The 14,281-nt window shown below is 43.6% G+C and overlaps 1 protein-coding gene and 1 long non-coding RNA gene across 2 annotated transcripts; one reads left to right on the plus strand and one right to left on the minus strand.

Moving 5' to 3' along the window:
* Positions 1-120: 120 nt before the first annotated feature.
* On the minus strand, positions 121-1,912 carry LOC141815656 (uncharacterized). Its single transcript, XR_012600572.1, has 3 exons — positions 1,830-1,912; positions 1,382-1,446; positions 121-386 (listed from the first exon to the last, which is right to left on the minus strand). It is a non-coding gene; the product is annotated as an uncharacterized LOC141815656 (long non-coding RNA).
* A 7,323-nt stretch (positions 1,913-9,235) lies between these two features.
* Positions 9,236-10,072, plus strand: LOC141821694 (cytochrome P450 86A8-like). Its single transcript, XM_074709049.1, has one exon. The coding sequence runs from the start codon at positions 9,248-9,250 to the stop codon at positions 10,070-10,072; it is 825 nt and encodes a 274-aa protein (XP_074565150.1). The 5' UTR covers positions 9,236-9,247.
* The last annotated feature ends 4,209 nt before the right edge of the window (positions 10,073-14,281 follow it).

The raw sequence follows: 14,281 nt of genomic DNA on the forward strand, positions 1-14,281 counted from the left end.
CCACAGGCGGCTGGAATAAGGACAACACGTCCAATAGATAACCACAACAATCAACAGATATACAATAAAGGCCTACACGGCCATACAACCACTACACATGCATACTATACCACACAAACATAATATAAGACCTACAAGGTCGTATCAACTAACAAAATGCAAACGAAATACTAAAACCATTAACCACAAAGTTCCACACACTACGTTCGAACATCGAAATGGAAAAACTCCAAGAGACCACAACAAGTCCACAAAACATAAATCCATGTCCAAGTACATAAACCATACCATAAACGATAAACCAACGACAAACCAACAGAAAACCTCCTGCTGTGAGATGGGACCAGCCGACTGAACCTCCAAGCTCCAGTAAACCTATCTGCTACCTGGGGAGGAAACAAAGTAACCCCAGGGTCTGGGTAGTAAGCATTAGATGCTCAGTGGATACAAAATGATAAATGTGCATGAACAGATAAACAGAAAGATAGACAATATCAACAGGTATAGATATCAACAGATAACAGAGATCATGGAAATCAAGCATGGTATCTCAACAAGAATAATAAGGAAAGAATCGTGCTACGGAATAGAGATAAGTATCAGTACATGTGAGCATGTATGTAATGTCATACAAATGCAACAAACATAGCAAATAAGTGCAACAATCGAAATCAGATGCATAAATTAAACTATGCAATAATCCTACCAACAATGCATGTAAAACACACGGCAACCAACGCAAACAAATGCAAGTCTCTGTCCGCACTCTGCATTCCCCAGTCACCCTCCCAGAGCACAGTGAACTGAGGGGCCAGACAAGACATACTGCACAGACTCCGACATACAAACCACCGTAATCTGGTGGGGAGCGGCAGTGTAACAGGAGGGCTATATAGCCAGTCCTGGTTGCACTCAACAATAGTGCAAGTAGGCTCTTTCCACTGATCACACCACTACACGGTGTAGGGCCAGAGCCTACAAGAACAGCCAACAATGCTGTCCGCAACCTCTACAACTATCATGAATGCATGATGATCATTCCTACATAAAATATCTACAGACGATTAGCATGTTCAACAGGTATCAAGGGAAGTCAATCTGAGTCAATGGTACGACAGTTAAACTGTTCTAACAACGGGAAGTTCAATAGGAGGTTGTTCAACAGATATCAAGCAACGAAGGTGTAAGGTATCATTTAATTACTAGCATGGATAGCAAGAGTAGCAACAAAATAACAACAGATCAAAATAAAGGTCAACAGGTAAGTATCAAGCAATGATAGCAAATAGCGAAGTAGGCAACAATGCAATAAGGGCAGCAAAAAGGAAATCATGCATTACAAAAAGGAGGATCTGTGTTGACCAAGCACAGGAGTACCCACCTGATCAGATGATCGTCCACAACTAGAACCCCCAGAAAATATAGGACCACAAATCAATCAGGGTCCTGCAAAAAGGAATAAACAACATACCTAAATACAACGATAATACAATGCTTACTACAATCATACGGTATTAAATTACAGTAATAAAAATTCTATAACTTACTCCCACTCATCTAATTAACCCTAACCCATGGTTAAAGATTAACTTGCCATTATCTAATGGAATTCATAGTAATTACATCACAAGACCCCTAATTTCGTTTATATGCCGTTAACCCTTCATTAGATCAGCCCCTTAATCAAATTCTTACTCACTGATCTAACACAACCACAACCAAAAATTAATCAAACCATGATCCCCTTCTACACTCACGAACAGATTAACAATAATCAATCATAAATCCATAAATTCCAAATATTAATCAATTCAAGAACCGAAGCTCACCTTAAATCAGTTCTAAAACTCTTCTTCCTTTTCTTTTCTGCCGAAACCCAGGAGCACCTCGCTGCCAATCTAGAGAAGCCTAACGAAACAAAGCAAGATTCCTCACAAATCGGATCACAAGTATTCACCATCAAACCAATCGAATTTCAATGACTATCTTCGAAGAGCGTACACGTCAGCAGTTCGTGAACTGATGGCTTGATCATCCACGGTGTATTGGCCAGAATAAATTAGTATTGTCTGTGGGAAAGCTGAGCCGAGATGCTACGATAGTTAACACTAGAAGAATTAATGACAATCACATCTCCGTCGAAAAGAAAAGCTATGACGAGTATCCCCTTTATGAATTTTCTTACCTCGATCCTCCTAACGGCAGCAAAAAGCCTCCTCCGTCAAAAGCTAAGTATGACGAGTATCCCCTTTATGAATTTTCGTACCTTGATCCTCCTAACGGCAGCAAAAAGTCTCCTCCATCAAAAGCTAAGTATTCAAGAATTTATTTCCTTCCTATTCTTATTAGACTTGTTAATATCTTTCTATGCAATATCGATAGTATCTCATCTCGATCGTCTCTGTCCCGAGTCTTGCTTCGGACAGCCTTGACCATCTCTGTCCTGAGTCTCATCTTAGCAGTCTCAGTCTCGAGTCTTATCTTAGTCGTCTCGGTCCCAAACCCCACCTCGGCAGTTTCAGTCTCGAGTCTCATCTCGGCTGTCTCGATCCCAAGTCCCACCTCGATAATCTCAATTTTGAGTCTCATCTCTACTGCCTCTATCTTGAGGCGCGTCTCTGCTAGCCTTGTCTTGAGTCTTGTCTCAACCAGCCTAGTCCTGAGTCTTGTCTCGACCATCTCTGTCTCAAGTCTCATCTCAACCAGCCTTGTTCCGAGTCTCGTCTCGGTCATCTCTGTCCCGAGTCTCGTCTCGACCATCCTTGTCCCGAGTCTCATCTCTGCCAATCTTGTTCCAAGTCTCCTCTTGGTCATCTCGATCTCGAGTCTCATCTTGGCCGTCTCGGTCCCAAGCCTCACCTCGGCAATCTCGATTTCAAGTCTCATCTTCGTCGCCTCTGTCTCGAGCCTCGTCTCGGCCAGCCTGGTCCTGAGTCTCGTCTCAGTCAACCTAGTCCCGAGTCTCATATCAACCATCTCTGTCCCGTGCCTCATCTCAGCCAGCTTTATCTCGAATCTCTTCTCTGTCAGCCTTGTCTCGAGTCTCGTCTCAGCTAGCCTGGTCTCGAGTCTCGTCTCAGCCACCTTTGTCCCGAGCCTCATCTCGGCCAGTTTGGTCCCGAGCCTCGTCTCGACCATCTCTATCCCGAATCTCGTCTCTGCCAATCTTGTCTCGAGTCTTATTTCTACCAACCTTGCTCAGAGTCTCATCTCAGCCAACCTGGTCCCAAGTCTTGTCTCGACCATCTCTGTCCCGAGACTCGTCTTGGCCACCCTTATCCCGAGTCCCATCCCTACCGGCTTTGTCCCGAGTCTCATCTTGGTCCCGAGTCTCATCTCAGCCATCTCGGTCCTGAGCCCCATCTCGACAATCTCGATCTCGAGTCTCGTCTTGACCGCCTCTGTCTCGAGCCTTGTCTCGACCATCCTGGTCCTGAGTCTTATCGCAGTCATCTTTGTCTCGAATCTCGTCTCGGCCATCTTTGTTAGAAGTCTCAGCCATCTCTGTTTTGAGTTTCGTCTTGACTATCTCGGCCACGCCACCTCAACTGGTTGCTGCCTTTCTTGACTCATGACCAACTTGAGTTCGGGCTGAAGAATTGGTCTAGTCAGTCTGACTCACGCCTCATTTGACTAGATTTGTGGGGAGACTCATGTTATGGGTTAATATGTCTAGGTCAATAAAGTCAAGATTTGGTCCAATTGGCAACAATACTACAGAGGCAATGCCTGATCTCTTGGCCGACTAGCTTAGATCAGTACCTAACCCTATAGCTAACTCGGCTCATCACCTAGCTTGGCTCGAGGCCCTGCACTCTAAGCCCGAGCTATACTCACCGCCCAAGCTCTCCTCTAGTGACCGCCCGAACTCTCCCCTCTAACCTAGTTGTCGATCTCCCACTCAGCCCCCACTTGATGCTCCACTAGCTTTGCTCTCGAATGAATCCGTGATCTCCTAGCTAGAGGTCGATCGCTCCGTTAGCTCAACCTCTCCGAGTCTGCGCTTTTGTCCAAACCACCACTAGAAGGGTGCACATAATATTTGATGCCTAACAGGAGCTCCACGTCTTGTGTGACTTCACCATCTTCAATCAGTGACTCATCCGTAGGTGATCTCAAGCAGGAATATTGGAGAATGCTTCCTATAAGATCTAAATGAAGTGTAATTTTCTATAAGAAAAAAAATGATTTGGTTATCACTGCAACTACGATGGTGTCAACTCAAAATATATACTCTCTAGCAAATACTATCAGACAAGGAGTCATTTCTACCATTATTGAAGTAGAATCTCAACATTGAGCATACGTCTCTCTCTGGATCATTAGGATATCTTCTTAAACTCTATTTATCTTAATTCATTCATTGAGTCATTAATCTTTATAGTATTACTTTATAAAGTTAATATTGAAGTGCTTCAAAACTCTCAGGCATATGGAACACCAAGCCCCGAGCTCGTGACTTTGCCTTACGACAGGCTCGGTGCACCGAGCCCCAAACTCACGACTTTACCTTAGGGCAGGCCCAGAGCACCAAGCCTCGAGCTTGCGACTTTATCTTATGACAGGCCTAGAGCACCAAGCCCCGAGCTTTCGACTTTGCCTTACGATAGGCTCAGAGCACCGAACTCCAAGCACGCGACTTTGTCTTAGGACAAGCTCAGAGCATCGAGCCCTGAGCTCACGACTTTGCCTTACGACAGGCCTAGAGCACCAAGCCCCGAGCTCTCGACTTTGCCTTATGACAAACCCAAAACATCGAGCCTCGAGCTCGCGACTTTACCTTACGACAGATTTGAAACACCGAGCCCCGAGCTAGCAACTATGCCTTATGACAGACTCGGAATATCGAACCCCGAGCTTGCGACTTTGCCTTACGACAGATCCGAAATACCGAGCCCCGAGCTCGCGACTTTGCCTTATAACAAGCCCAGAATATCGAGCCTCGAGTTCGCCACTTTATCTTACAACAGGACCGGAACATCGAGCCCCGAGATCACCAGTTTGTCTTACGACAGGCTCCGAACACTGAGCCCCAAGCTTACAACTTTGTCTTATGACAAGCCTAGAACACCGAGCTCCAAGCTCGCGATTTTGCCTTATGACAGACCCGGAACATCAAACCCCAAGTCACGTAGAACATCGAGCTCCGAGCTCACGACTTTGCCTTACGACACCTCATCAATGTATCCCGATGACAACTCAACACAGTTAAGTCAGTCGGACTACGTCTCCTTCGACTAGACTAATTAAGGATGCTTGTGATATGGCGGGGCGACGACACCTCAGCAAGGTATCCTGATAATAATTCAGCACAATTTAAGTTAGTCGGCTACGCCTTCTTCGACTATACTAATTGAGGATGTTTATGATGTGATGGAAATATATTACCCCATGTGTCATGTGGGATAAAGTCATAAAGTTGGTTCATCTGTATGCTTAGGAAATCCTAAGACCGTTTCACCCAAAGAATAAGGAAAATATCTCAAAATATTTCTTAAACGAATATTTCAAAATCTTTAATTTCTAAAAAACTAGAATGTGTATCTCGAAATATTTCATAAACAAATGCTAATATTTTATAGATGAACTCTATAAAAGGTTGTCCATACCTATGGGCATGTATGCACACATCAACCCTAATTTTTTCAAGTCATTAAATTTTCTCCTCACGTAAAATCCTAACTTGAGCATTTAAGTGACTTGTTGGAATCCCACCCGGTGTCATTCTAACTTTTTTTTAGTATTTTTTAGGTCTTTGCAACTCTTTCGGTGACTATCTTCAAAGAGCATATACGTCAATTATTTGTGAATCGATGATTTAATCATTCACGGTGTATTCACATGAACAAATATAATGAATGCATAAATGATTGGAGAGTCATTAATCGGCGCATATATTGGTTGGAGTGGGGAGACAAATTTAAGATGGTGTGTGCTGTGTTGGGTACGTATACTTACGCTTAGTGGTGTTAATTATTATGGTCCGAAGAACCCCTTTTTTTTTCTTCTAGCTGTCTAGCCGACTCTGACACTATTAATGCTCTCTCTTAATTAACCTCCTCGCCCTCCAAAATCTGCTGTGAGTTGGAGAATTTAGTGTGCCCGTTATATATATATATATATATATATATGAATTATATATTAAAAATATTTTTAAAATTAATTTTTGAATAAAATCATAATTTTTTAGGAAAAATATAAAAATAGTCATGTTGTCTTAATTTCATAATTATATTGCAAGTTGAATGAGATTCTTAGTAACTAGAATTAGGTCCACAGATATGCATTCTTCCTTATAATCTTGGATTTAGAGTAGTCTTTTACTTAGATATTTATTCGATCAAAAAAATAGATTATTTTAATATTATAATCAATTTTGGCTTAGGCGCTTGCAAATTGAAAGTTCACTGAAGACATTCTGCTCGTAAGTAATAGTTATCTATTTCAACTTGATTCGGCCGAAGGCAGTTGAATCGAGTCGATTGATATAAACAACTTGCTCCTTATTTGATTTGAGTAAATTAGGTAGTTGAATGAATCACTATTTTAAAATTAAACCGTTTGAATGGATCTTATCTATCTGAGTTGATTGTTGAAATAAATTTTGAAAGTATTCTTTTCATCAATTGAATCACAATAAACAAAAGACAAATCTACAATCTAATCCAATTAAATCTTTTGATAAGTGTTGAGTCGATAAATGATTTGAGTTGACTAAACAAGTATTTAGTTGACTAAAGATAACAATTAAAATTCAAGGACCCCATTATCAAGGCTTCCATTGACTTGCCAGAGTTTAAGTCGATTGAAATTAAATAAAATAATTGATTGAAGTTTATCCAAGGTCATTTCAAACACTATAAATAGAGAAGTAAAAGGAGTTTGTCCAATGATAAAAGAGTTGTCATTCTATATCAACTCCTTTGGTCATTTTTTTTATTGATAATCTTTATTTTTTTTTTCAACTTAAGGTTTTACTTTTAAGCTTTAATTTTATCTTCCTTGTAAAATATTTTGTACAAAGTTTCTTTGCCTCTTACAAAGAGAAAATAATGGCTTTTTAAGGGGTGACTCACATTACTAGTCCCTAAGCTATATTATGTTAAAAAGACTTGAGCTAGAATTAATGGGTTTGTTTTTGTTTATCTCATTTATCTTCATTATTCCATTACGTAACTAACTCCGTAATTTAAGCTTTACTTACTCGAAGTTATTTTTGAATTTTAGATTTTTAACTATTCTCTAACCACCATGTTAAATCCTATAGAATCAACTATGTATGCTCTATATTCTCATTTTTATCATATATAAATGATAAGCCCGGCATTGATTACTTCTTTATCCCTATAAGATTAGAAATATATTCAACAATAAGCGTACATGAAACTCTTTTAAAGGGACCAAATAACAACATCTAAGTATTTAGTCTTCTTGTAAGATGACTAATAACCTCAAGTCTATGGAAGTGCTATTGTGATATTTTATTATAATTTATTAATTGTATAAGCTTACAAAATCAATGAATAAATAAACAATTTATTTTATAACATGCAATTACATACATTTTACCATGAGAGCTTGTTACAATTCAATTGTCTCTAAGGTACTATCACAAATAATTTACTACTTTCACTAGAATCAATCATTCATGTATCACATATTAATTAATTTAACACAAAATTTATATTTTTGTTAGACAACACTTTAGTGAGTGGATTTACAACATTAATTGTCACCAATCGAAACTATATATCTCCATTATGTTGTCTTAATAAGTGATAAACTTTTTAATAAGGTGAAGTTGTCAAAGTGCATGCTTAGCTTGACGGAGCAAAGTTATAGAAGTGGATAATGTTTGAATCTCGTTGAAGCCAAGACAATGTCCTTCACCATCATAATCAACTGCAGCTTTTCGATTTACCTTTTCACATATAGTGATGGGTGACCGTATGGGGCCACTAGGATGATGAATTTCACTTTTTACATAAATACTTAGCTTGAACCATTGATGAATACGTTGTTGTCACAATACATCATAATTGGATCGGATAACAACATTCCAAAGGCTATATATAAGTTCACCAAAAGAATATATATGCATCCAAATGCCTTCCTTTGTTGTGTTTACAGATGAATCTGCTCTGTCTGCTTCCATCTGTAGTTACTTCGTAAAATTCGAAGAGTTATATATCTGAATTATATATATATATATAATTTTGCTATCCTGCGGTCCATTCTGCCGCATCGCCGTCCGGCCACCGTTGACCGCCGCATCACGCCTGATGGACGCGCAGCTCGCCGACGCACAGTCCGGCCCCGGATTCTGGTCGGATTCCGACGCGATTTGGTCGGAATAGGCCACTCGGCACTGGCAGCCGATTTCCAGCCAAATTGTGGTCGGTTTCCGATCAAATTCAGGCCAAAAATTGATTGCTAGTGTCGAGCGGCCGATTTCGACCAAATCGCGTCGGAATTCGAGCAAATTCGGGGCCGGAGACCGACCGAGGAAGGACCGCCGGCGGCCGACGGTCCTTCCTCGGTCGGTCTCCGGCCGGATTCCGACGTGATTTGGCTGGAATCGGCCGCTCGGCACTGGCAGCCGATTCTGGCCAAATCGCGGCCAGATTCTGACCAGAATCCGGTGCGGGGATGTGCGCCAGCGAGTTGCACGTTCATCGAGTGTGACGCGGCGGCCGACGGTGGACGGACGGCGAAGCAGCAGCGGCGAGGAGTCGGATTGTCGCGGACGAGGAGCGCGGGGTAAGGAGCGCAGGATAGAAAAATTATATATATATATATATATATATATTTTTTTTGTCCAAGTACAAAATATATAAGTTCGTATCCATATTAAGTACGATCGATGGTATTGATAAGGCATATGGATTCCTGTGATTCCTTCTGTGTGTGTCCTAGGCCCATGGCTTCTTCGTAGAGGGCAATGCAAACATAAAAAAATTGTTGGAAGAGAAGTGTGGCGCGGTGGCAGTAGTGAATGCCTCCATCCGCAGTTCCCATCTGCTGTGCGGCCGTCTCAATTAAGCAGAGCCAACCGTGCCATGCCGGGCCCCACTTTAATTGATTCTCCTCCATGTTAGCTCTGTCCAGCTCACTTTATTAATTAACTCCTAATCCACCTCCGGCGCCTTTATAAATATCACTAATCGCCCATGCTAACTCACTTCAACTGCTGCTACTGCTACTGCTACCACCACACATCTCCATTACTCGCAACAGAGAGAAAGAGATGGAGGTGGTGATGATGGTGGTGGTTGCGGCGGCGTGCGTTGCGGCCTACGTGGTTTGGTTTTCGAGGCTGACGGCGCGGCTGAGCGGGCCGAGGGTGTGGCCGGTGGTGGGCAGCCTGCCAGGCCTCGTCCAGCACTCCGAGCGCATGCACGAGTGGATCGCCGACAACCTGCGCGCCTGCGGCGGCACGTACCAGACGTGCATCTGCGCGGTGCCGGGACTGGCTCGGCGCCAGGGGCTGGTGACGGTCACGTGCGACCCCCGCAACCTGGAGCACGTCCTCAAGACGCGCTTCGATAACTACCCCAAGGGCCCCACCTACCACGCCGTCTTCCTCGACCTCCTCGGCGACGGCATCTTCAATTCCGACGGCGACACGTGGCGATTCCAGCGCAAGACGGCGGCGCTGGAGTTCACCACGCGCACCCTTCGCCACGCCATGTCCCGCTGGGTCTCCCGTTCCATCTACAAACGCCTCCTCCCCATGCTCCGGGAAGCGGCCTCCGCCCCTGACGCCGCCGCCGTCGACCTCCAGGATCTCCTCCTCCGCCTCACCTTCGACAACATCTGCGGCCTCACCTTCGGCAGAGACCCAGAGACGCTCTCCCAGGGCCTCCCGGAGAACGCCTTCGCCACCGCTTTTGACCGCGCCACCGAGGCCACCCTCAACCGCTTCATCCTCCCGGAGTCACTCTGGCGCTTCAAGAAGCGCCTCCGGATCGGCATGGAAGACACCCTCTCCCGCAGCGTCGACCACGTAGATCGCTACCTCTCGGATCGATCTTTTCTCCGATTACATGGAGTCCATTTACAATTTCCTTGAATCTCCCATGCATTTGACTCACATTTTCATTTGATCTCATCGTGAAGGATTCGTAGTTGACTCACAAGAAGATCCTTCTTGGCTCGTCTCGATTCAGTAGATCCTTCATTTAGTTCTATCAATTTTTCTGCACATGTCTTTTGTCCAATCTTTTGTAAGGATGACTTTTCCTTCGATGTCTTTGGGTATCTCGAACCCATCTACAATACTAAACCAGTTTTCAATATCATTCATTAAATAGTATTCCATTCTACCTTTCCAGTAGGCGAAATCATTCCCATCGAAGTATGGTGGTCGTGCGGTGCTGTAACCCTCTTGAAATGCCATTAGTTGCTCCGGTTGATGGTTAGATCCTCCGAAACGGAACCGGGCTCTGATACCACTTGTTAGGATCGGTTGAATAGCTAGAGGGGGGGTGAATAGCGTTTCTCGATTTTTCTTGATCTTTCTCTGCACAGAGATTAGCGGAAGCAAAAATATAAAAGAGAAAGAAAGAGATGGTCTCCACCTCCGCAGAGGTGACTAATCCAAGGATCCACACGCACGCACACACCCGATGCACTATGAATCTTCTCCTTCTCGAAAACCTCGAAGGCGGAGAAACCTTTACAACTCTTTAGATCTCCTCAAATATGATATGAAATATTGTCTAGGAGGAGAGGAAGAAAGCAGAGAATGGAGAACAAACAAGTTCTCAGAAGAAGCACAAAAGAATAAAAGAATGGCAAAAAGATTGAGTTGTTCTCGTGCAGGCTTCTTTTATAATCTCTGCAACATCAGTCGACTGCTGGCAGGGCCAGTCGACTGATGCCTTCAATCGGCAACAAAATCTCGCATTAAAGCGCATTAAATGCTTGCCAATTTTCTGCAACGTTCAAATAGCAGTCGACTGTCCAAGACCAGTCGACTGGCAACAGTCGACTCACCATAACACCAGTCGACTGCCCAGTCGACTCCTGTCTTCCTCTGGCTCGATCTTTCTGTGTGCGTCTGATTTATGAGCAGTCGACTGCTGGCAGGGCCAGTCGACTGGTGAAGCTGAAAAATCTCATTTCAGCTTCTCTTGACCTAGACCTCGGCCTTCAAACACCTCCCACAGCCTCATGCCTCCCTGCACTAGCCTGAGATGCTTCCATCAGCTTTGTCATGTCAAGTCTTTGCCAAGACCACCCTTGGACTTCTCCTTGCCAAGACCACCCTTGGACTTTTCCTTGTCAAGACCACCCTTGTACTTTTCCTTGCCAAGACCACCCTTGGACTTCTCCTTTGCCAAGACCACCCTTGGACTTCTCCTTGCCAAGACCACCCTTGGACTTTTCCTTTGCCAAGACCACCCTTGGACTTTTCCTTTGCCAAGACCACCCTTGGACTTTTCCTTTGCCAAGACTACGCTTGGACTTTCCTGCAAACTTGCATCACACATGTTAGATCAACAAGAATTTCCTAACTTCAAACATAGTTTAGCCAAACATTGAAACTCAATGCACTTGGGGTAACTATTGCACCAACATCATTATCTCGGAAGAAAGTTTCACTATGCTGTTCAAATACCTTAGCAACAGAAGATATGCCAACTGCTTGCTAGACCAATTTGTCACTAGAAAATCAACCAAATATTTGTGGTCTGTCAACAAAAATAACCTAGTGCTTCAGACAAGATCTTTTCTACTATGCTCTTCCCAGATCCCATTCATTCCAACAAGATAGATACATCGTCCATTTATATAGGGGAGGGCATCTTCAGACTTTTTCTTGAGTATTAATGCTGCATCAACCGACTGATGGCAACCCTCTGATTTGGACTTTTCTTAAAACAACACGAAATCTTCAACTCCGCCCGACCAGACCGGATCGAAGCATCAAGTTTCTCTCGCCTTCGGAACCTAATGGTCGGAACCCTCCCCTGATCAGAGAATCCCTCTGTAAAACTCAAGGAGCCATCATTTCCGCTTCTGATCTTATCCAAACCGGTGAACGAACACGAAGGCAAACTCGACGCAACGACCATCGCCGCCATTGCACACAAAACGCCTTCACCCACTACAGATCGCCAGAAGCAGAGATCAACCTCTCTAGGAGATTCGCGATCGGCGACTGCACCAGGCCGTGGTTGACAGAAGGTGGAAACAAGGGTTTGAAAGAGGGAACCCAACGGAAAGCAGTCAGGGAAGGGGTAGGTACACGCCGGCAATCACTGCGGAGGAGAGGTGGTCGCGCGCGCCATCACGGCAATCACTGCGGAGGAGAGGTGGTCGCGCGCGCCGTCACGGGGAAGGAGACAAGGAGAAGGGAAGATCGCGATTGGGAGAAAGGGTTGTGGCTGCTGTAGCTTATAGGTTAACGGGTTCTTAAAGCTTTCCTTAACGGGTTAAGATCCAACAAGCATTAACCCTTTAACCCAATCCAACAACCCTTGACCCTTTAACCCATTAGCCATTCAATAACCCATTAAACCATCCTATAACCCTAAATGAATTATAACTGAATTAGGTTTTTAATTAAACTTAAATTGGCTTTTGGATAAATTTTATTTTACCATTTACCCCCTTAGTTCTGGTATTTTATAGACTAAATCTGACTCAGTCAACTGATCAGTCGACTGGGATCAAGCCCAGTTGACTGTCCTCTGAAATTTAAAGTTTTCAGAATCGAGCTTAGAAAAAGCATAAGAAATTCTACGTACAACGAAAAATCAGGAAACTTCATACGGATATTACTTACACTAGGTACAATGATGAAAAAATACATCGAAAAATTTCGGTCCATTAAAACAAGATCTTGATACAAAGTTTGAAAAACTGTGAAACTCTTAATGACACAAGAAATTTGTATCAACACACTTAATGGACAAGACCGTCAACAGGTAAACACCACTAAGACTTTCTAAGAGGATTGTGAAGTATGTCTAAAAGGTAAATCCGGGGTCATGAGTAATGGATGAGAAGCATACTGCTTGCACATACACCAATCCAATAAAATGTCTTCTTGAATGAAAGGAACTCCCCCTAGATCCATACACCTTCCTTTGTTGAACACTAACATGAATGCATCATATAAACACATATCAAGAGAGAAAGGGTAAAGAAAAATGGCATGACATAGAAATAATAAAAAGTCATACACAAAGTAACATCAGTAGATACAAATGAATCATATTCCTTTAAACATAACCATCACAGATACTGCTACGATGTTTGAGATACACAACATATCAAGTCAAAATACAATCTCGACACCATCCTAACTCAAACATAGCGACTACTCGTCATCGGCAGGAGGGGAGGAGGAGAAGCCTGGTATGATAGGTGCAAGCTCCGCAACATATCATACATCTTCTGCTGCCGCTGGTCGGCTACCGACCAGTCCTAACAAAGGCCCTGGACCTCCTGATGATAACTCTGGACATCGCGGTGGTAAGCCTGAAGCTCCTAGTGATAGGCCTGATCCTCCTGGTAATATCCCCGCAGCTGTTGATCAAAATTCTAAAACCCCTGGTGTACCATCCCCTAGAGATGGGTGATCCTCTCGTCCATGGCACTGACAGAGGGTGTATCAGACGCAGGAGCAGCAGCAACAACAGCCTCAGGTGTATTGTCAGCCTCTTCCTCCTCGGACATAGAAGAAGCGACACGTGCAACATCACATGTCCATACCATGACACCCTCATGACACACAATCTTGGCCAACATCAAGTGACGTGGGCCAAGCTGATCATAGTCCTTAGAGAGAGTACGCATGAGACCTCTAGAGACGTCGACTCCTCTAGATGCAAAGAAGGATGTGAGAATGTGACCAAATGACATGTAGAGCTTGCCCTAGACTAGACACGAGAAATGCACAATAGGTGAAAAGATATGAAGAGCAACATCAATGTCTAGACGTTGCTTCAGGGCATACATCATAATGAGATATAGAAGCGGTATCACGGATTGCCTTCTAGTGATGATCGGAAGGATACAGTCAAGGACAATCCTATACCAGATGTAATGGACTGCAGACATCTGAGTGGCCTCAAATATGTTACGAAGTAGAGGTCTAGGAACGCCAAAATAATGACGATGGTATGATCAATAGTAATATGTGAAAACGAATTCGTTATGGGCTCAACAACATGAGGAAAGTAAGTGAACGGGTTCTCCGAAATCTGACACCGCAGAAATGATCGAAGAACCTCAGGGTTGAACTCAATAGTGGCTCCTCCTACTATAG

Source organism: Curcuma longa, chromosome 2, assembly GCF_044706935.1.
Source record: "Curcuma longa cultivar G26 ecotype Majalengka, Jawa Barat chromosome 2, ITB_CL_G26_1.1, whole genome shotgun sequence".
In the NCBI taxonomy this organism is placed as follows: Eukaryota; Viridiplantae; Streptophyta; class Magnoliopsida; order Zingiberales; family Zingiberaceae; genus Curcuma; species Curcuma longa.